The 18,682-nt window shown below is 54.6% G+C and overlaps 3 protein-coding genes and 1 non-coding gene across 7 annotated transcripts; 2 read left to right on the forward strand and 2 right to left on the reverse strand.

Annotated features, from left to right (window-relative positions):
- Nucleotides 1-1,732: 1,732 nt before the first annotated feature.
- On the forward strand, nucleotides 1,733-1,850 carry LOC122437400. The gene has a single exon (XR_006268230.1). It is a non-coding gene; the product is annotated as a U5 spliceosomal RNA (small nuclear RNA).
- A 2,979-nt stretch (nucleotides 1,851-4,829) lies between these two features.
- On the reverse strand, nucleotides 4,830-10,472 carry BTBD19 (BTB domain containing 19). Of its 4 annotated transcripts, XM_043461531.1 has the most exons (8): nucleotides 9,888-10,450; nucleotides 8,398-8,611; nucleotides 8,250-8,303; nucleotides 6,672-6,731; nucleotides 6,507-6,575; nucleotides 6,303-6,434; nucleotides 6,053-6,178; nucleotides 4,830-5,925 (listed from the first exon to the last, which is right to left on the reverse strand). In XM_043461531.1, exons 1-8 carry the CDS (start codon nucleotides 9,971-9,973, stop codon nucleotides 5,779-5,781), a joined length of 888 nt encoding a protein of 295 aa, XP_043317466.1. In that variant the 5' UTR covers nucleotides 9,974-10,450; the 3' UTR covers nucleotides 4,830-5,778. The 4 variants fall into 4 exon arrangements, with proteins under 4 accessions (XP_043317466.1, XP_043317468.1, XP_043317467.1 ...); XM_043461533.1 differs by lacking the exon at nucleotides 6,053-6,178 and having other exon boundaries at nucleotides 9,888-10,472; XM_043461532.1 differs by lacking the exon at nucleotides 8,250-8,303 and having other exon boundaries at nucleotides 9,888-10,459.
- Nucleotides 10,473-11,343: 871 nt separating this feature from the next.
- On the forward strand, nucleotides 11,344-12,701 carry DYNLT4 (dynein light chain Tctex-type 4). The gene is made up of 3 exons (XM_043461536.1): nucleotides 11,344-11,484; nucleotides 11,861-11,932; nucleotides 12,034-12,701. Exon 3 carries the CDS (start codon nucleotides 12,045-12,047, stop codon nucleotides 12,699-12,701), a length of 657 nt encoding a protein of 218 aa, XP_043317471.1. The 5' UTR covers nucleotides 11,344-11,484; nucleotides 11,861-11,932; nucleotides 12,034-12,044.
- Nucleotides 12,702-12,714: 13 nt separating this feature from the next.
- Nucleotides 12,715-17,821, reverse strand: PLK3 (polo like kinase 3). The gene is made up of 15 exons (XM_043461530.1): nucleotides 17,378-17,821; nucleotides 17,134-17,241; nucleotides 16,923-17,039; nucleotides 16,659-16,788; nucleotides 16,490-16,577; nucleotides 15,565-15,660; nucleotides 15,279-15,477; nucleotides 15,043-15,169; nucleotides 14,743-14,834; nucleotides 14,410-14,503; nucleotides 14,179-14,262; nucleotides 13,923-14,085; nucleotides 13,638-13,767; nucleotides 13,335-13,448; nucleotides 12,715-13,227 (listed from the first exon to the last, which is right to left on the reverse strand). Exons 1-15 carry the CDS (start codon nucleotides 17,585-17,587, stop codon nucleotides 13,036-13,038), a joined length of 1,944 nt encoding a protein of 647 aa, XP_043317465.1. The 5' UTR covers nucleotides 17,588-17,821; the 3' UTR covers nucleotides 12,715-13,035.
- Between the last annotated feature and the right edge of the window lie 861 nt (nucleotides 17,822-18,682).

The following is an 18,682-nucleotide window of genomic DNA, read 5'->3' on the forward strand; positions in this document are numbered from 1 at the left end:
CTTTAGGATTGATTGGTTTGATCTCCTTGCAATCCAAGGCACTCAAGAGCCTTCTCCAACACCACAGACAAAAGCATCAATTCTTTGGCGCTCAGCCTTCTTTATGGTCCAGCTCTCACATCTGTACATGACTAGTGGAAAAACCATAGCTTTGACTAGCAACCAGTGAGGCGCTATCTTTAAGCTGTTTGTTCTGTAAAGGTTGAACAATCCCATTGTGCAGAGGTCTGGACTATTCTGGCCACAGCCCTGGGTGTAGTCTCATGTGATGGATGGGAGGGAGAGGTCTTTTAGTGCCCTCCAATTATCCCAGCTCAGTCTCAGCTGACACACACACAGCCTGGGTTCCAGCCACACACCAGGAACAGTCCCTCCCCCAGAGCACTGCCTTCTCACACCCCACCCCACCCCACCAAGCCAAAGGCCAGAAAATCATGTTCTGACCTAACGTTGGGAGTGGAGAGGGGGGACACCTATTGCGACTGAATCAACACTGAACCAAAAAAGAGAAGGTGGTTGGCTTGGAACCAAGAGTAGGGAGTGCATCCGGTATGCCCAAGAGATAGGCCCTGGATTTGGGTCCAGTGGTGTTTGGGTCAGTACGGAGCAGCTTTGGGGTAGAGCAGGAGAGCTCACCAGGCTGGAACAGTGCAAAAGATGTCACCCCCCACCCCCAGAAAAATCAGACATCCTCTCTGAGCTTCAGCGTCTTCATCTGTGAAATGGAAAATTACAGTCCATTTTGTAGGCTGCTGGTTTTTCCTTTTAGGATTGTAAATTAAATATTCATGTAAGAAGTGGCCTGGCTTCTTCATGGGTACTGTCTATTTTTGTAGTTTGTGATATATCGAATGCTTAGTGAATAAACCTAAAACACTGAACGGTGTTGTGGTATGGCACTAGCTGAAGGATTCCAGCCAACTGGAGCTGGACCGCCCCAGGAATAGTCGGTTCCAGGGCGCTGACCACAGCCAGTCGTGGGGACAAGTCCCAGTGTTTGCAGGGCAAACCACCCTGTGTCGCACTGTATACTACTCAACCCTCTGACTCCAACACCATTTCATGGCTCCCCATTGATGAGATAACAAGATCAAAGCCAAGTCCTTTCCAGGCCTAACTGGATCTAGCTTCTGCCATCTTCCCAGCTCTCTCCAGACATCTAAAGGCCAGATTCACACCCTCATTCAGACACACCACACCCTACTCCAGACAGGCTGAATTACTTTCGATGTTCACCTCCCACGACTTCACAGAGGCTACTGGAGAACTCGTTTCCACTTCTCATTCACCGGAACTATCCTTCCAGATAAGTTGGATGCCATTTCCTCCCAAAGGGGTGGTGACGGCAGGGGTCTGCGAGAATGAAATGACAGGGCTTTAACCTCAGCCTCGGTAAGGAAGCGTCGGTTTCCCGGCGCACCCGCAAACAGAGAGAGAGCTGCAGTCCTGAGGTGCCCACAGCGCCGCCCGGCCCGGCCGGTGAGTGGTGTCTCCCAGCGGCGGAGCCGCCTGCGATTTGCATACCCATAGTGCACCACGAAAAGACGATTTCACGCGCCTGAATTCCAGCCCCACGGGGGGTTTGTCCACTGTTGGAGGGGACAGTACCTGTTAGAAACCTATGGTCTGTGCAAATTCCACTCAGGGTGCTCCAACCACTCGGGAGCGGAGCAACCATAAGTGAACAGAGTGTTAAGTTGCTCTGGGAGGTTCCAAGCGGAATTGCGAAGACATACTCTGGTTTCTCTTCAGATCGTATAAATCTTTCGCCTTTTACTAAAGATTTCCGTGGAGAGGAACAATTCTGAGTCTTTACCCAATTTTTTGAGGCCTCGTTCTTTAACGAGGCTACATTTTCTAAAGTTAAAAATTAGAATTTAACGACTGAGAAGGTTTATCTTCCCAAATATAACTTGGGAAGATAGAATACATGAGGTGTTTCTTCAGTGATTTGTAAAATAAAGTGTCCGCCTGCAATGTCGGAGATCCACGTTCAATCCCTGAGTTAGGAAGGTTTTTTAGGTTTAAACATAACAACTCACTCCAGTGTTCTTGCCTAGGAAATCCCATGGACGGAGGAGGTCTGGGAGGTTGCAGTCCATGGAGTCAGCAGAGTTGGACACGACTGAGCCACTTCACTTCAGTTGGTTATTATTTGTGTTGTAACTGTGGGGGTTTTCCTGCGTGTTCTACTTACATAGCTCTGCAGTAAGTCATTTAGAATAGGGCAGGTAAAATCGAAAAGTCACCTGATGTTTTTCATTTAAGGCACCAAAAGCTTCCCAGATGGAGTTAGAGATAAAGACACAGCTAGACGTAAGAGATACAGGTTCAATCCCTGGATCCGGAAGATCCCTTGGAGAAGGGAATGGCAAGCTAACTTCAATATTCTTGCGTGGAGCATCCCTTAGACAGAGGGACCTGGCAGATAGCAGCCCATAGTGTCGGACACGACTTAAGCGACTAAACACGCAAGCATACAGGAAGTGGGTAAACACAGTAATTCTCTCTCGCGCCAGGGTATGCCAAGTCGTGTTCGACTCTGCGACCCCATGCACTGTAGCCGGCCAGACACCTCTCTCCCTGGGGATTCTCCAGGCAAGAACACTGGAGTGGGCTCCTAGGGGATTTTCCCCACTCAGGGATTGAACCCAGGCCTTCCATATTGCAGGCGGATTCTTTACCGTCTGAGTCACCAGGGAAGTCCCATCAGACTACCTGCTTCCTTTCCCAGAGGTTGTTATCTGAGGAAAATTAGCTGAGGCACGCTGGTATGACTTACTTCAGACTGTGCCTGTTCAACACTCACTCATTGCCACTTTTCCATTCTAAAGATAACACGGTTCTTTCCGTTAAGGAGTTTAATTTTTTGGTGGAACCAAGAACTTAGAAAGAAAGAAAGAAAGAAAAAGGGTAGATAATATATAATCTCTGTGAAAAGTGCCCTACAGAAACAGCACTATGAGAGAACAAGGCTAGCTACCAAATGTGTTCTCTTGTCCCTAGATCTACATCCCTTCTAGGGGAGATCACCTAGGCCTGTGGATTTCAGTGAAAGTCGCTCAGTCGTGCCCGACTCTTTGTGACCCCGTGGACTGAAGCCTGCCAGACTCCTCTGTCCATGGAATTCTTCTCCAGGCAAGAATACTGGAGTGGGTTGCCATTTTCTTTTCCGCAGATCTTCCCCACCCAGAGATTGAACCCAGGTCTCCTGCATTGCAGGCAGCCTCTTTACCATCTGAGCCACCAGGGAAGTGACTTTTAAGTGGTTATCATCTCATACTTGGTGTCCTCCAGATTCACAGCCATTAGCAGATCCTACCGACTCCATATTCAAAATGTGTGCTTCATGCAAACAGATTTTTACCTCCTCAAATGTTACCAAGCTAAGAGCAAGGAAAACTTTTCCTCCCAATATTATCTTTTCTTTCAGCAAAAGGAATTATGCTCTGCTTGGTCTGCACTGTGCTTTTCTCACCAAAGACCATGGATTTTTTTTTTAACATCACTGTAGGACTATACCATAGTTAATTTAACCAGCCCTCTAAATTAAACCAGTCCTCCAGGACATAGAGCTTTTCTTCTTCAGTTTTCATTATCTAAGGTGGTATTAAGGGTAACCACATTTTCAGTCTTGAGAGATACAATAACAAATAACTTTTTAACCCATGTACAACATGTAAAATCCATGAGAAAGAAGAATAACTTTATTTTTTTTTTCCAAATAGTCAACTAGGGACTTCCCTAGGGGTCCAGTGGTTAAGACTCCACATTTCCACTGCAGGGGGCACCAGTTATTAAAAGATCCCTGGTCAGGGAACTAAGATGCCGCAAATCCAGAGGCACAGCCAAAATAAAGTCAGTCCCTAATTTCATATTGATAGTATCTTAATGGAATAAAATAATATTTAAATAAGAAAGTAAAGTCATCACTGAACATTTACAGAGCACTGATTATGTGTCAGGGACTGGGGAAGTAGAAATGAATTAGGCTCCACTCCTGGCCCCAGAGATCTTTCTTCAGGGAGATCTGGATCCTCAGGAAGACGAAATGTACAACAAATGAAAGGAGAGCATGGGGAGTCCTCAATAACTGAGAAGAAATCCAGGGATAGAATACCAGTGTGTTTTTAATTAATTTTTATTTTTGGCTGCACTGGTGTCTTCTTTGCTGTGCACGGGCTTTCTCTAGTTGCAGCAAGTGGGGGTTGCTCTTCGTTGCGGTGTGAGGGCTTCTCATTGCCATAGCTTTTTTTGTTACAGAGCACAGGCTCTAGTTGCTCAGGCTTCAGTAGTTGCAGACTTGAGGCCTCTAGAGCTCAGGTTCGGTAGTTGGGGCCCAAGGCCTTAGTTGCTCCAAAACATGTGGAATATTCCCGGGCCAGGGATGGAACTCATTTCTCCTGCATTGGCAGGCAGATTCTTATCTACTGTGCCACCAGGGAAGTCTGAGGACCAGTGAATTTTTGCAAAGGTAGTAGTTGAGTTACTAATGTTTGGAACCACCAGTATTTTGAGTGCTCTAAAAGTGAAACATTCTATTTTGTCCAAAGGGCAGTGGGTAAATAGAGAAACTTAAAGGGCATAGGACTGACAATTTTAGACAGGTCAAGAGGCACTGTAGGAAATGGTTGGGGAGGAGGTCTCCACTGGAGTGAAGGCAGGAAGATTAGTAAGAGCCTGTGGCAGTAATTCCTGCCACAGATAGGACTGGTTGAACTGGGGTAAGAGAAGTGAACCAACTGGAAAGATCTTGTAGGAAAGGAAAAATAATTTTCCCTCTACTCTCTGAGTTCTTGGCTGAGACCTTTGAAATGAGACAGCTTAACCAGAGGAAAAAAAAAGTGTAAGTTTATTAACATGTATATCTCACATATACATGGAAGATACCCAGGGAAAAATCAGTAACTCCCAGAGGTGGCCGAAAATACCTGCTTAAATACTTCCTTCAGCTAATGACAAAAGAAAGAAAAGTGTGGGGAGGCCAGATGCGGGAAGGCCATCAGGAAAAAGCACCGAAAGCAAGGTTTATTAAGCAGATCTTAGTGATTTCACAGGAAGTCTCCTGTAAATTAGTCATCCTTCTGTTCAAAGAGGGAGACACCCTTACCGATGTAGATTTAGTTTATAAAAATTTCCCTTACAAAAGGGTAACTTTCCTGTTTTCAAAACGTCTCCTTTTTCTCAAAATAATCAGCTTAAAACAACCCTATGCCAAAACAGCATGTTTTGGGGCGGCATATTCTGCTTTCAGTCTTTTAAGAAATAGAAGCCATGGGAGGCAAATGTGAAAAAGAAGAATAAAGCAAGGATGACATCTAGGTTTCTGGCTTTGGACCCATGGAGATGAGAAATATGATGGGGGCAGAACTGGGGAAAGATGAGGGGCGAGCACAATTTTGTAAGTGTCTGTGGAACATGTGGAGAGAGATTGCCACGAGCCAGGTCTGGAGTTAAAGACGGGGCTGAGTTGAAAAGATATGTGAGAATTACAAAAGTAAAGGAGGCGGGCGATAGTGCTGAGACAGGCTGTAGAGCCAGAGCACGCGGGCAAACAAACTGCTTTCGCGCTTTGCGCAGGGTTGGAGACCAAGGCTCAGCGGAAGACCGCGGCGTTCAGGCCCGCCCACCGCCGGAACCTCACCCATAGCGCCTGCGTTTGGCAAACATTGGTCCTTCCCGCCCCCACTCGCCCGGCATTCTGGGAGCGGAAGCCCGCTTTGAGCGCGGAGCTTGTTGGGAACTGCAGTCTAATATAGGCGCAGCATGCTTCGCAAGTCATGGCACTGGTCCCTTAAAGGGCAGATCCAAAAAGCGATGATGCTCCCGGGGCAGGGTGCCCCTCCGGCGGCGGCACGGGGTGCCCCGGGCCGCATCCCCTCTCCGCAGAGCGTGACACTTCCACGCCTCCACGATCTGTTCCACCTGCAAGGGATGCGAATCACCGCGGAGTCCCGCAGTGCCCACCTTACCCCGCAGACCCTGGACCACGCCCCCCTCGCCTCCCCCAACACCACGGGGTGGATCCGAGGCGTGTTCCCCGCGTCCGCACCGGGATGAGCGGCTCCCGCCGGTTCTGTTCTTCCAGGGCGCTCAGCTCTGCCGGAGCCAGCAAGGCCAGTCTCAGCTCCCCCACCACCGGGGCCGCCACCTCAGCCACAGGCCGCTCTAGCACCGCCTGCGGACGTCAGCACTGAACCTGGGCGGGCGGGGGCACCTGTCCAACCGCCTGCTCTCCTGGTTCCTGCAGCTGGAGCCTCTTTCAGCATCCCTACCTCCCACTCCCTTCAGCCCCTGCTCACCGCGCCCACGCGCGCCCAACTCCGGGCCGCCAGGACCAGCTCGGCCTCGTCCACACAGAGCTTGTCGCTACGCAGCAGGGGCAGCAACGCGGGCGCGGACAGCTCCAGGAAACCACGGGTCCGGAGGGTCTCCTATGGGTCCGCGATTGGGTCAAGGAAGAGCAGAACGAGGGGTTGGGGTAGGGAGTATGCAGCGGGGAGTACCTGGCTGTGGGCCTCAATGAAAGCTACACAACGCTCCTGCAGCTGTTCCAGGCCAAAGGTTACAGCAACCTGAGAGCAGAATGGAGGTCAGGTTGGAGATGGAGAGGCCGGGCGGCCCGGCCCTCCACACCGGAACCTCCTGCAAGCCTGTCCAGCGACACCCACCTGCAGGGCCTCGCAAACCAGCTCCACATCCAGCGCCTTCCCCACAAACTCCAGGCACAGCTGAGAACAGAAATGAAGGTGGGCTGTGCCCAGATGTCCCTGCTTCAAGGCCCCAGCCCCAGAAACAGTGAACAGCCTTGGAGCAGTGAGCCACCCAGGCTACTAGCAGCCCCAGGCCCACGGAGACCTTCCAGGCCAAGGGAGGCAGGGAATCACCAAGGCCTGAGACTAGGAACTAGCAAAGCCAAGCCCAGCAGCCCACCTTTTAGTACATTCCTCACTAATCAGACTAGATAAGAGCTGTGTGAAAATTCCACTCTCCTTTTCTTTCAAGACACTTATCTTTCTCCACAATTTTCTCTGAACTCAAAGACACTATTTTAACCAGAAACTTGAATTCATCTGTGACATCTCCCTCTCACCCCCCACATCCAGAAAAGCCCTGGGTAATGCCAGTTCACAGGGTCAAACCAGCCAATCCTAAAGGGAATCAACCCTGAACATTCACTGGAAGGACTGATGCTGAAGCCAAAACTCCAATACTTTGGCCACCTGATGTGAAGAACAGATTCAATGGAAAAGACCCTGATGCTGGGAAAGACTGAGGGCAGGAGGAGAAGGGGGAGACTGAGGATGAGATGGTTGGATGGAATCAGTGACTCAATGGACATGAGTATGAGCAAACTCGGAGATAATGAAGGACAGGGACGCCTGCTGTGCTGCAGTCCATGGGGTCGCAAAGAGTCAGACACAACAGTCACTGAACAACAACACTGGTTGCTAGGGCAGCCTCAATTTCTACAGCAACTGAACTATGAACAGTGCCAGTTCCACTTCTCTCAAAGGCAGGCACTTCTTTCCTGGGTAACCACTGACACCCCTGTCCCTACAGGACTGGTGAGCCCTTCCCATGGCTCCCAGTCCCTTCTCCTCTTAGCTTCCAAATCCTCACTACCTGAAACCTCCAGTGAAACTCCACTGCCCTCTGGGTCAAAGAAGTCCAAATTCTTGAAGGTCCTACAGGAACCAGCCCCTGGCACCCTCTCCAATCTCATCTTTTCCTCTCTTCCTTTCACACTCTTAGTCCTCTTAGTCTAGCTACACTAAATGTCTCACCAGTTCTTTTTGTGCCTCTGTGACTAGAATACCATCTTTCCTCTCCCTGCTGAACAACAATCTTACCTATCCTACCCGATGCAACACAAACGTTTCCTTCTCCAGGAAGTCTTCCCCTCTTCTCCCTCGTGGTGAGACTGGAGAGACTGTACAATCTCAGCACCATATGCCCTTCTCTGTCACACTTCTTAAGCCACTGGGTTAAGCGTTTTTCTTGTGTCTGTCTCTCTTTGAAGAACAGGGATCAAGGCTAACTTATCCCAGTATCTACACCCCCATATGCCCCCACAGGGCACACACATATCCTTTTGCACATAGGCACGCATCAATGCCTGTTTATATAGAGATACCCATACTTCTCTCTGTATTGGTGCACATTCCTCTCCAGGTTAGTGTGTGAGGCAGGGTGTGAACCACACCCATAAGAGGCAGGGGAAACTAGACGGCTACCCGTGAACCCACCTCTCGAAGTTCCTCCAGCCCATACTCCACAGCCGCTGTCAACACCTCGAGCACCTGTAGAGTGGGTGGTTGGCATAGCAGAAGAGAGTCTTCCCGCCCCTCAGCCACCCAGATCTTACCCACCCAGACCCTTGCCCAGTGGGCTCACAGAGTGGCGTTGCAGCTTGGCACTGTTGGTATACAGAAACTCCAGCACTGCCAGGAAGGCCTCAGCTGGCACGGTACTCAGCACCACAGGGCTAGGCACCCCAGGGCCTGGCTCTGAGCTCAGAAGTCGCTGGAAGAAGTTGCATCTACATGCCAGCAAGCACCGGTGGGCAAACACCTCCTGCCGTTCTTGACCGACCACAAAGCGAACATCACTGTGGGAGAGTGGGGCAGAGAGCCAGGAAGAAGAGGCTAGAGTCTCTGTGTAACTCTAGACTTTGCCTTTGCCCTCTCTGGGCCTCCATTTCCTTATCTGCCATATAAGAGGCAGTCCCTCTAGCCAAAGGTCTGGGTCACACAGGCCTGGTTCTAATCACAGCTCCACCTAGGCGAGAGAAGCCTAGGGAAGAGATTTCTGATCTATTGCCTCTCTGGTTTCTCATCCCTGAAATGGAATGCTCATCCCAAACCCTAGGGTGGCTAACATTAGGTGGCTATGTTTGATCACTGAGGGGGCACCAGGGCTGATAACAAGATCAATCCCAATGTCTCTCTCCTCCCTAGCCTGTGTCTCTGGTGAAGGGAAACTCTTTTTGGCTTTTTCTCCACAGACTGCAAATTCAGCTTTTTCAGCCTCCTCCAGACAGGAGGGGGAGGAGGGAGGGTGTGGAGGGCACTGCCTGCAAACAGGCACGTCAGTGATGCACTATCATGGGGCCAGACCACATTTTCCATTTTCATGATCACTTCCGGCCCCAGCTTCTGGGCCTCTGAACAGCACAGTGGGTAAGAGACAGATGATGAAGCTTGAGCTTCCTGGAGCCTTCTAGTCTCAAGTCCAAGGCCTGGGGGGAGCGGGGGCGGGGGGGGTCCACTGCTCAGACCAGACTGGAACACCCAAAGCAGCAGGGTTACAGAAATTGCCAACCTGCAGGAGGACCCCAGCTCTGAAGCAGTGGAGACAGAAAGCTGCATTCTGGTTCTTCTGACTGGCCCGGCCTGTACTTGGTCCCTGGTTCCAGACACTACAGGCAGTGAGCCCCAGGCGGTACACGTGAACTACTTCCTGTCTGTGCCTCTGGCTCAGTCTCCTGAGCTTCGTTCCCCTTACAAGTCCCCAATTCCCAGAATAGGATCGTCTGCTCCTCTGCCTCCCCAGGGAGGCACTCAAGTTACATTCCATTTCTCAGGATCCAGAGGGCAGAGGGCTTTTCTCTGCCAGGAGCCCAAGATCCAAAAAAGGAAGGCCTTTCCCTGAAGTCACATAGCTGCTCTGAGCTCCAGTCCCCACTGCCCCTACCTCTGGCTCTCAGGCTGTCACAGATACTGCGTGATCAGTAGCCATCCTCTACACTCCACTTCCCCAGGCTGAGTTCACCCAGGAGAAGGGTCAAGTCCTAATTCTCCACTTCCTCTGTACTCAGATTCCTCAGAGTCATGGGTCCCAGCAGAGCCAGTTAGGGAAAACCCACAGACAGGCGCCCCTCTCACCTGTATAAGGGGTTGTTGACGAGGCTCCGGAGTGCTGTGGAGAAAGGCGCAGCCTCCCCATACACAACCAGTCCTGGGGTCTCCATGGGTGGGGCGGGGGACTAAGCAGGAGGAACAGCCTAGGAGGCTTGTTATGTGTGGGAGAGACAGTACGTAGAAGGAGCAGGAGGCCTGGCTGAGCCCTAGAGCTGGTGAAGAGCTAGAAAGGCCTGAGAGGGAGGGGCAAGAGATCCAGAGGCCTGTTTGCTGAGAAGCTAAAGTTTAGGAATGAGGCAGGAGAGGCCCAGAAGGCATCAGAGGCCAGTGGAAGAGGCCAGAGGCTTGGGGACTCAGGGAGGGGACCAAGAGAGGCCGAGGTGGAGCAGACTGGACTGGGGAGGAGAGGCTGGCTGCGGATGAGGCCCCAGCTGGGAGCCTGCCCAGGCAGCTGGGGTGGGAAGCCTGTGGGTTTCCACGGAAACTAGAGCTGGGCCTGAGAGGAGGCCCCGCCCAGCTCCCACAGGCCCAGGGAAAACTTCAGCCCTAGAGCGGCCCTAAGCAGAGTTGGAGGGTCTTAGCATCCTGGCCCCTGCCTGTCCAGGGTTCAGAGTTCAAATTTCGTGTCCCCTCCCTCCCCTCCCCCTACAAGCATACAGGTTAACCGGATCCAAAGAACTCCCATCAACAGGGAAAGTCCTTGTCCCCATGGACCATTTTCAGGGTCCAGACCTGGCTTGTTTGGGAGGTGGCAGTCCTGGACCTGCCAGAGAGGGGTCAGGTGAGGAGGTGTCAACACTGACAGAGGCATCATGGTCTCTGGCGTCCCTTAAGTGCAACCACAGTGCAGGTGGGGGCAGTCTCGGCACTAGGGCACACAAGAGGTGTGGACAGGGGGACTAGGCCCAGGACACTTAAGTTAGGTAGGTCAGCAGGATTCACTGAGGAGTGAAGTCACCACTGTTGCATCAGATCTGAGTTCCAATGGGTCTCCCTTCCCCCTCCCCCAGCCCAGAACTGAGGAAGTCATCCAAGCCCCACCCTAGCTGTATACAAGGAACGGAAATGTTTGTCCTAATAGGGCCATGACGTGCTCCTTCCTGTAGGCCCGGATCCTGATTCCTGAGCAGCCACCCAGTAGCCTCAGGGTTTCCTATATCCCAGGCCTCTGTGACTTGCTGACAAGTAGAGAGCCAGCCTTCACAAGGGGAGAAATGGACAGTGGCTCAAGAGCCCTGGGGTAGGGGGACACCTTTCTGACCAGAGCCAGCCTCTACATCTGCCCCTTCACTCACACTTGTATGTCCTTGGGCTCTAACCCCCTGTTGATCCCCCTCCCCTGATGACTCAGCCACCCGGCATTCAACACGTGCTTACAGTAACACTCCCAGGTTAAGCCAGAGCCAGGACTGGTGAGAGGGAACCAGGAAGAGGAGTGCTTGCCCAGCAACCCAGGGCAACTCCACAACACAAGCAAGGGGCCCTTACCCTCCTACCTGCCAGTCAGGCCAGTCGGGCAAGGGCTGTTAGGAGAGAGCCTGGAGAACAAAGGCTGCAGGTGGCTCAGGTGCCTAAGGAGTTTGGGGAAAAGAAGGCAGCCATCCCAGAACTGACTCTGGAGGTAGGGCCAGAAGCCAAAAACAGAGGCTGGAAGGACCATCCTGAGTCACCTAGCCCCACGCTCTGCCAAACACCCTAAGAGCAAGGAGGGGGTGGAGGATGGCTGGATTCAAGACTCACAGGGGCTAGAAGGATCTGTGGGAGCTGAAGGAGCTGGGTCTGTCTGTCCCTTCCTCTGGTTAGGGGGTGGAGGTGCCACTGTCTAGGCGCAGGCAGAGGGCAGATACATCCCAGTTTCTGCTGGTGAGTCAGGTGGAAGGGAGGTGTACTTGGAGTGCACTTGTCTAACCTCCATAGTGCCCAGGTGAAGTGGAGCTCAGGGGGTAGGGAGAGAGAGATGATAGTCTGAGCAGCGTCTCTTCCCTTGTCCCAAACAGCCCTTAACCCTCTAAGCACCCAGGAATCCACGCAGCCGGGAACTATTTGATTCACCGGTCCGAAAAACACAGGTAAGGAGGGATTAGAGGGTAAAAACTCATCACTGAGTAAGACTAGATGCTGTACAAAGATAGCTAGTGAGAGCCATCCCATTCAAGCGTGGGTCTTCCAGCCAGCAGGTCCATGGCTGGCAGGCCTATGCCCCCCGGACGCCAGGAGGACGAGGCCAAAGACCATGGACTGAAACTTTCAGCAGCGCGGCCTCTAGGCCACCTGCCTAGCATCGATGAAACCCGACCAGCTGGCCTGGGCCCGGCCTCCCGCCGTGGCTCCCTGCTAGGTCCGGTCTTGTCCTTTTCACGCCGCAACTCGCTGGCAGGGCCAAGTGCAGGCCCTGGGGGTCGACGCCCATCCCTGGGCCCCATGCCCCCTCTAAGCTCACGGGTCAGCTTCTCTGGCTTGCCCCTGGCGCCCGCCCGCCGGATGGCGCCCTCGTACCGCACGGAGCCGGCGCCAGGGGAGCGCTGGGAGACCGCGCGCGCGCAGCAGGCCCTGGAGGCTGCGCTGGCCGCGGGACTGCGGGACGCGTGCTACTCGGGCGCAGAGGCCGGGCGGCTGGCGCAGGAGCTGTGCGAGCTGGTGCGCATGCGCCTGCGCGAGCTCAGCCCGCCGCGCTACAAGCTGGTGTGCAGCGTGGTGCTGGGGCAGCGCGCCGGCCAGGGCGTCCGCGTGGTCAGCCGCGCGCTCTGGGACGTAGCGCGCGACGGGTTGGCCTCGGCTGCCGTCACCAACGCCTCGCTCTTTGCCGTGGCCACGGTCCACGGACTCTACTGCGAGTGAGGAGGCCCTCGAGTTCTGCAAAAACGGTTTATTATCCCAGAAGGAGGCCCTTCGTGGGGCTCACATCCCAATAAATAAATGTCAATAAATAAAAGTGGTCCATAAATAACGCCCCCTAGCGGGGGGCTAAGGCTCAGGCTTTTCTTGGAGAAGGGGTGGGAGGCCGCCTCCAACCCCAGTAAAGCTGGTCCCTGATTCCCTGGGGGATTCGGCCCGGAGCCCCCAGTGAGGCACCAAAGGAACAGGGAGGGCCACGAAGGCGAGGGCCAGGGCCTGACAGGCACAGACCTCAGGCCTCAGGGCCTGAGTGGTGGCCGGGCCCGCAGACTGTGGCCTAGACGGGGCAGCGGTCCCGGAGCAGGCGCAGAGCATAGTGAAGCCGCTGCCGCAGATCTGGAGAGCAGCCCAGCTGCTGAAGGTGGGAAGCGAGGTAAGTACAAGCACTGCGATTGCGGGCCACGAAAGTCACAAGGAGGGGCTCCCAGCCACTGAGGATCAGCTTGGTGTGGTCTCCGTAGAAGTTCACCTGTGCACAGGAGGGTGGCACTGGTCAGGGCCTCGCGCCCAGATCGTTTCCTCCCCAGCACCCGGGACCTCCCAGTCCTCACCCCCAACTCCAGGCGGAGCTCTTACCTGGATGGTGCCATCACTAAAGAGCATGAGTAGGGCCTGATCGGTCTTGACCCATTGCAGCAGGAGTGGGGGCACAGGTACCTCCACCTCTTCCACACTGGGCAGATCTCCACCCTGGGAACAGGGGCAGGTCACTCGTCTGACACCAGTCAGTCCTCTCCCTATCCATGTCTCCTTTAGAGGGTCAGCTTCTAGCTTCAAAACCCACCCCACTGTCCACCCAGCCCCAAAGGTGACTAGGAGGGGATCGGGATGTGTTAGTCCTGAATGTACCCCACCCCCACCCCGACCCAGTTCACAAACCTTCATTAGGCGCTGCTCCATGTAGGAGGCGAAATACTTCAGGACACCCAGCTGAGGCTGCAGAGCCCGAGGCACGGCACCCACAGAGAAGGAGAAGTGCTTAGTGTTGGTGGGGTTGTAGTGCACAGTCCTGGAGGAAGCAGACAGAGACAGAGGTCAGAGGGAGCCCTGCACCCACACCCCCTCCTCAGAGACTGCAGGACTGGGATCCCGGGAACACACACTAAGTTTCTGCACTGTTGAATACAGAGGCCTGGATACAAGGCACCCCATCGTAGCACTTACTTTCTGTTGGCCGACAGGGCCATGTGTGTGCCATTGTTGAAGAGCACAGCCACACGGCGGCTGGACAGTTGATACCCAAAGCCAAACTTGTTGGAGTAGTCAACCCACTTGCTGACCCACACTAGAGGTTCTGGTTGTGCCAGGGGAGCTGGGTTCTGTTCAGCTGTCATAGAAGAGGTAGGAATGAGGACTTGTTCCTGGCTTCCCACTCAAAGAACTCCCACCACCATTGACATGTACCAGGTCCCAGCCTCACCTGGGGGCATGAAGGCCAGGCAGTTTCTCAGAGCACAGAGGGCTGACTCCACCACTGTGGCCACAGTCAGACCTTCTTCAAACCCTGAAGGGAACAGGGCACTGAGAATTAGGCAATAGTCCCACAAGTCCTAGACGATGACTCTCCTTCCCTCTCCACCCACTCCTTCCCTCCGGGCTTGGTCTCAGCCCCAGCAACCTCCGAGCGCCCTTCACCCTCCTGGTAGCTCACCATCTCCACTGCTTGCCAGTGTCCCACGGGGTGAACTGTCTTCTGGTGCTGTCTCTACCAGGCTGAGGGGGGCTGGACCTGAAGCTGCTGGAGCCTGGAGGGTTGGGTAGGGAAAAGGAGTGAGACAGGCCCCGAAATCCAAATCCTTGAGAGTCCATGGCTCGCCCTGCCCTGGCACCCAGGGCACCCCAGGTCACCCCGCCTGACCGATGAGACACAGCCAATTAGGCCACCACGAGGCTAGATGCTTCACCAGCCTCTTTTATCCCAGGCTTCCTGCAGCTGCTAGGGTGGGGGTGAGTCAGGGGAACACCGTCCACGTGAGCACCTCACCTCGGGCCTGGCATCCTGATGGCCAATGGACGTCCGAGTGAGGCCATTCACCAAACAGGAGACCTCGTCCCGCTCCTCTGGATGGTTCTTATCTGGGAGGGTGTGGGGAGATAGAACCCTCAGAATCCTGCCCAGACCCCCTGCTTCCTGAAGAGATGACACAGTTAGGCATAGCCAAGTGCCTGTGTAATGTATGCTATCCCCAGGGGTCCCCAGGGACCCTACACTCACACTCCCACATGTATGTGACAAGCCCCCTGCTGCTCTGTACCCTCAAATCCATTGATGTCTCAGACTTACTCTTGTTCTTCTTTCTCCCAAAGAGGCTCTTGGTAACTTTGACAAACAGAATCCTAGCTGGGTTAAGGGGTGTCAGGTCTGGGACTGTCACACAGCTGCTGACAGGGAGCCGGTCCGGGGTGTAGCCCTGAGGAGAGAGAGCGTGTGAGCAAAGAGCAGCCCAGGAGTCCTGTCACCTGCTCCCAATTCAATCCCTGGAGAATCTGCAGACTGGATGTGTCTGGGGCACTACAAACCTTGGTAAAGAAGTCATGGCGCAGGATCTGGTCAATTGAGGGGCGGTCTTGGGGTGAAGCTCGAAGGATGGCAGCCAGGAGCTGCCGGGCAGGCAGTGAGAGGCTGGCAGGCAGCGTGTAGTGAACCTGCTTGATGCAGCGGTACGTCTCCTTCAGGTCAACGGTCTCAAAGGGGGGGCTCCCACATAGCAGCGTGTACCTGTGGGGCAGAGAAAAGGTGGTCAGGAGTAAAGTGGAACATAGGTCCCCCGGCCACCCTCTGTGTATACATGACCCTGGCACTCACATGACACAGCCCAGGGACCACACATCTGCCTCCGGGCCATGGCCCTGTCTCTGCAGCACTTCTGGGGCCACATAGTTGGGGGTACCACAGATGGTCCTGACAGGGGATAGGAAGGAGGAGAGGGCAAGGTTCAGAGGCAGCCTGGCTGGCCCCTCATCCCTGCCCCCACTCAGAGTCCAGACAAAGCAGCTGCCTGTCACCAAAGGCCAGAGAACTCCTGTTTGTTCCAAGACAATGGAGCCGGGGATGGCAGCTGAGTCCCTGCCCACCCGCCTGGCCCAGCTGCTCAGCAACTCTGCAGGACGGGGGAGTTCCTGACCCCTAATCCAGCCCCCTCCTCCGGGTCAACAGAGGGTCCATCATTGATCCCTTCCTCCTTCGCCGACTCCCACCACAGGCTGTCACCTCCTATGGTCTGTGCCGTACACACTAACATCAGCTGTCACATCCCCCGTGAACACTACTGCTGTGTTTACTACACACTATTACTGCCACACATGCTGTGTTACACACCCAGTCCTCATGGTCACAACAGGGTTTTCTGACACACACAGGGTGTCATGGCCACCATCTCCACACTCAGTCTGTCTCACACACACGCTGCTCATGTCACCATCCACATTCACACATAGGACTGGTCACACACCTTCAAGAATCCTTACACTCCATCCATCTTAGAGACTCAGACACACATAGGACCAGCAGCCTCTCCACCATTCCCAGGAACCGAGGCTGCCACTGCCACCTTCACACACGCGCGCACACACACACACACACACACACACACACACAGCCCATCATCCCTCCCATCAATCACAGGGTCACATCAGGCAATCATCGTGCCTCCTACAGATATACTCAGTGTCTGTCACTCGCGTCATCTGTGTCACACAGACTGTGGCCACCCCCCTCCTCAAACACTCACTTCTTCCTATGCTCTGGGGGCTCCAACCGGGTTGCCAGTCCAAAATCGCCCATCTTCAGTTCCATGTTCTCAGTGATAAAAAAATTTCCTGAACAGGAGCGGAGAAGTGTGTCAGACACCTTTTTCTCTGCCTCCACAGCCCCCCATCCTGTTGGCCCAGGAGTCTCACCTAGCTTGAGGTCCCGGTGCAAGATGCCCCGCTGGTGCAAGTACTTGAGTCCGGAAAGGATCTGCCGAAGGTAGTAGCGCACCTCTGGCTCCAACAGGGTGTGCCGGGCCTTCCAGATGTGGGCCAGGGACTGCAGAGAGCCGCGGCCTCAGCCCCTCGTCCGCCCTCCCCGACCCTCCCTCCGTGTGCTCGCCGAGGAAGAACAGGACTCCAACTTTGGGTCTTAAGGTCCCTACTCCCTCTCCCACCTCCACCATCCCTCACCTTTCGGCTGCAGAGCTCCAGGAAAATGTATATGTTGTCAGCATCCTCAAAGTGGTGCGAGAAACGCACGATGTGGCGGTGCTGCAGGCCGCGGTGCAGCTCAATCTCGTTTAGGATCTGCAGTGGTGGCGCGGGGTTATCATCCGTCAAGGGCTCCCTCGTCACCGTCCCCACCCCACCCGTCGCCCGCTGGGCCTGGGCCCTGGCTCACCTTCTCACGCTGATGCGGCTTGGTAATGCGGCTCTGCGAGATGACTTTGACCGCGTAGGCACTGCCGGTCTCTGTGTCAGTGGCCTCATAGCAGCGGGCAAAGCCCCCCTAAGAGGAGAAGGCATCAGGCAGGTCTGGCCCTCAGACGTCCCCATGCCGAGGCCAAGCGGCCCCGCCCCGCTCCGCGCGGGCAAAGAAGTCGGCAAGGCTCCCCTACCCTGGCTGGCACCACTCCCCAGCTCACCTTGCCCAACAGGCGGCCTTTGAAGTAGGTGCGGCCGCTCCGCGGGTCGGTGATGAGGCGCCCAGGCTCCGGTGCCGGAGTCTCGGCCAGCACCTCTGGCTCAGATCCAGGCTTGGGACTTCCAGGCGGCCCGGGTCCGGCTGGGGGCGCTGGCGGGGCGGCCGCACGCGGGAAGGGTCGCGGGGACAGGAAGCCGGCCGCCGGCTCCATGCGGACGGTGCGGCGCAGCACCGGCCGGGCTAATTTCTGTGTTCCGCCAGGCCGGGACGGCGCGAGGCGCTGCCAGGATTTGCTACGCGGCGCTCGCGCCCCAGGGAGCCCAGCGTTTTTATCAATGAACGCCTGCCCCCTCCCCGGCGTCTAGTCATTAAGAGCCCGCCCCCTTCATGCGAGTCACCGAGAAGCCACGCCCCTCATCAGGCCTTACGTCAACAAGAAGCTCCTCCTCCCACCCGCGCACCCCGAGGCCAAGCCTACTGCTCCCGCCTTCAAGACGCAGCCGTACTGCTAGTCACCATGTGGGTGGCCATCTGGATGTAAGAGCCACCTTTGTCCTTGCCTTTCTACCTCGTCCTGGTGACTGAGAGTCCCTCTAATGGGGGGTCCTTTCGCCCCCCATTCTTGGGGGCTTATGCTGAAGTCCGAGGGTGCCTGGACGTATGGGGAGTCTCCTCAGCAACTAAATGGACCAGCGTTCCAACCTAGAGGGCAGAATCAGGGACGCCGCTCGCTTTTGCCCGAGTTGGTCACCAACCCTTTAAGTGCGCGGGAATTTGCGTTCGTCCCACGCTCTTGGCCAGAGACCGCAGGTCCAGGCCGGTGCTGCCCCCTTTAGGGGCTGAGAGGAATTGCATACTCCAGGCTGGGCTTGCCTGGAGTGGGGAGTGTGGAGGCCTGAGCTCCAATTGCTGAGTCTTGTGTGTGTGTGTGTGCTGAGTCTTGAGAACAAACAGCCAGGCATTCAAGGCTTTTGTAACGGGCCAGGTGACATCTTCTGCTGCCCCTACACCCACACCCTTAAGGGGCAGATCTCATGTTCTGGAGGGGTGCCTATTCTCTTTCCCTGAAAACATCCACTGCCCTGCGTCCATAGCCAGAGGCCAGAAAGTGAAGTACTTATATTTTCTCAAATCTAGCAAAGGACAATTGGGCAGGTGGTTCTGGGGCCATCTGAACCCCTAAACCTCTGGTCCATGCCCACCTTTCACAGGGCCAGAGACAGAGAGATGGAGTTTTTTAAAATTTATTTACTTTATTGAAGTATAGTTGATTTACAATGTTATATAATTTCTATTGTACAGCAAA

This window comes from Cervus canadensis, chromosome 2, assembly GCF_019320065.1.
Source record: "Cervus canadensis isolate Bull #8, Minnesota chromosome 2, ASM1932006v1, whole genome shotgun sequence".
NCBI classification, from domain to species: Eukaryota; Metazoa; Chordata; class Mammalia; order Artiodactyla; family Cervidae; genus Cervus; species Cervus canadensis.

Excerpts from the sequence above, each read along its gene's own strand:
- BTBD19 (XM_043461531.1), bottom strand. The coding sequence starts at position 9,973 with ATGGAGACCCCAGGACTGGTTGTGTATGGGGAGGCTGCGCCTTTCTCC. Across the intron at positions 8,612-9,887 it reads GTCAACAACCCCTTATACAG|TGATGTTCGCTTTGTGGTCG; the intron begins GTGAGAGGGGCG and ends ACTCTCCCACAG. Across the intron at positions 6,732-8,249 it reads GGCTGGAGGAACTTCGAGAG|CTGTGCCTGGAGTTTGTGGG; the intron begins GTGGGTTCACGG and ends TTCTGTTCTCAG.
- PLK3 (XM_043461530.1), bottom strand. The coding sequence starts at position 17,587 with ATGGAGCCGGCGGCCGGCTTCCTGTCCCCGCGACCCTTCCCGCGTGCG. Across the intron at positions 17,242-17,377 it reads AAGGCCGCCTGTTGGGCAAG|GGGGGCTTTGCCCGCTGCTA; the intron begins GTGAGCTGGGGA and ends TTCTCCTCTTAG. Across the intron at positions 13,228-13,334 it reads TTAGTGATGGCACCATCCAG|GTGAACTTCTACGGAGACCA; the intron begins GTAAGAGCTCCG and ends TCCTGTGCACAG.
- DYNLT4 (XM_043461536.1), top strand. The coding sequence starts at position 12,045 with ATGGCTGGCAGGCCTATGCCCCCCGGACGCCAGGAGGACGAGGCCAAA.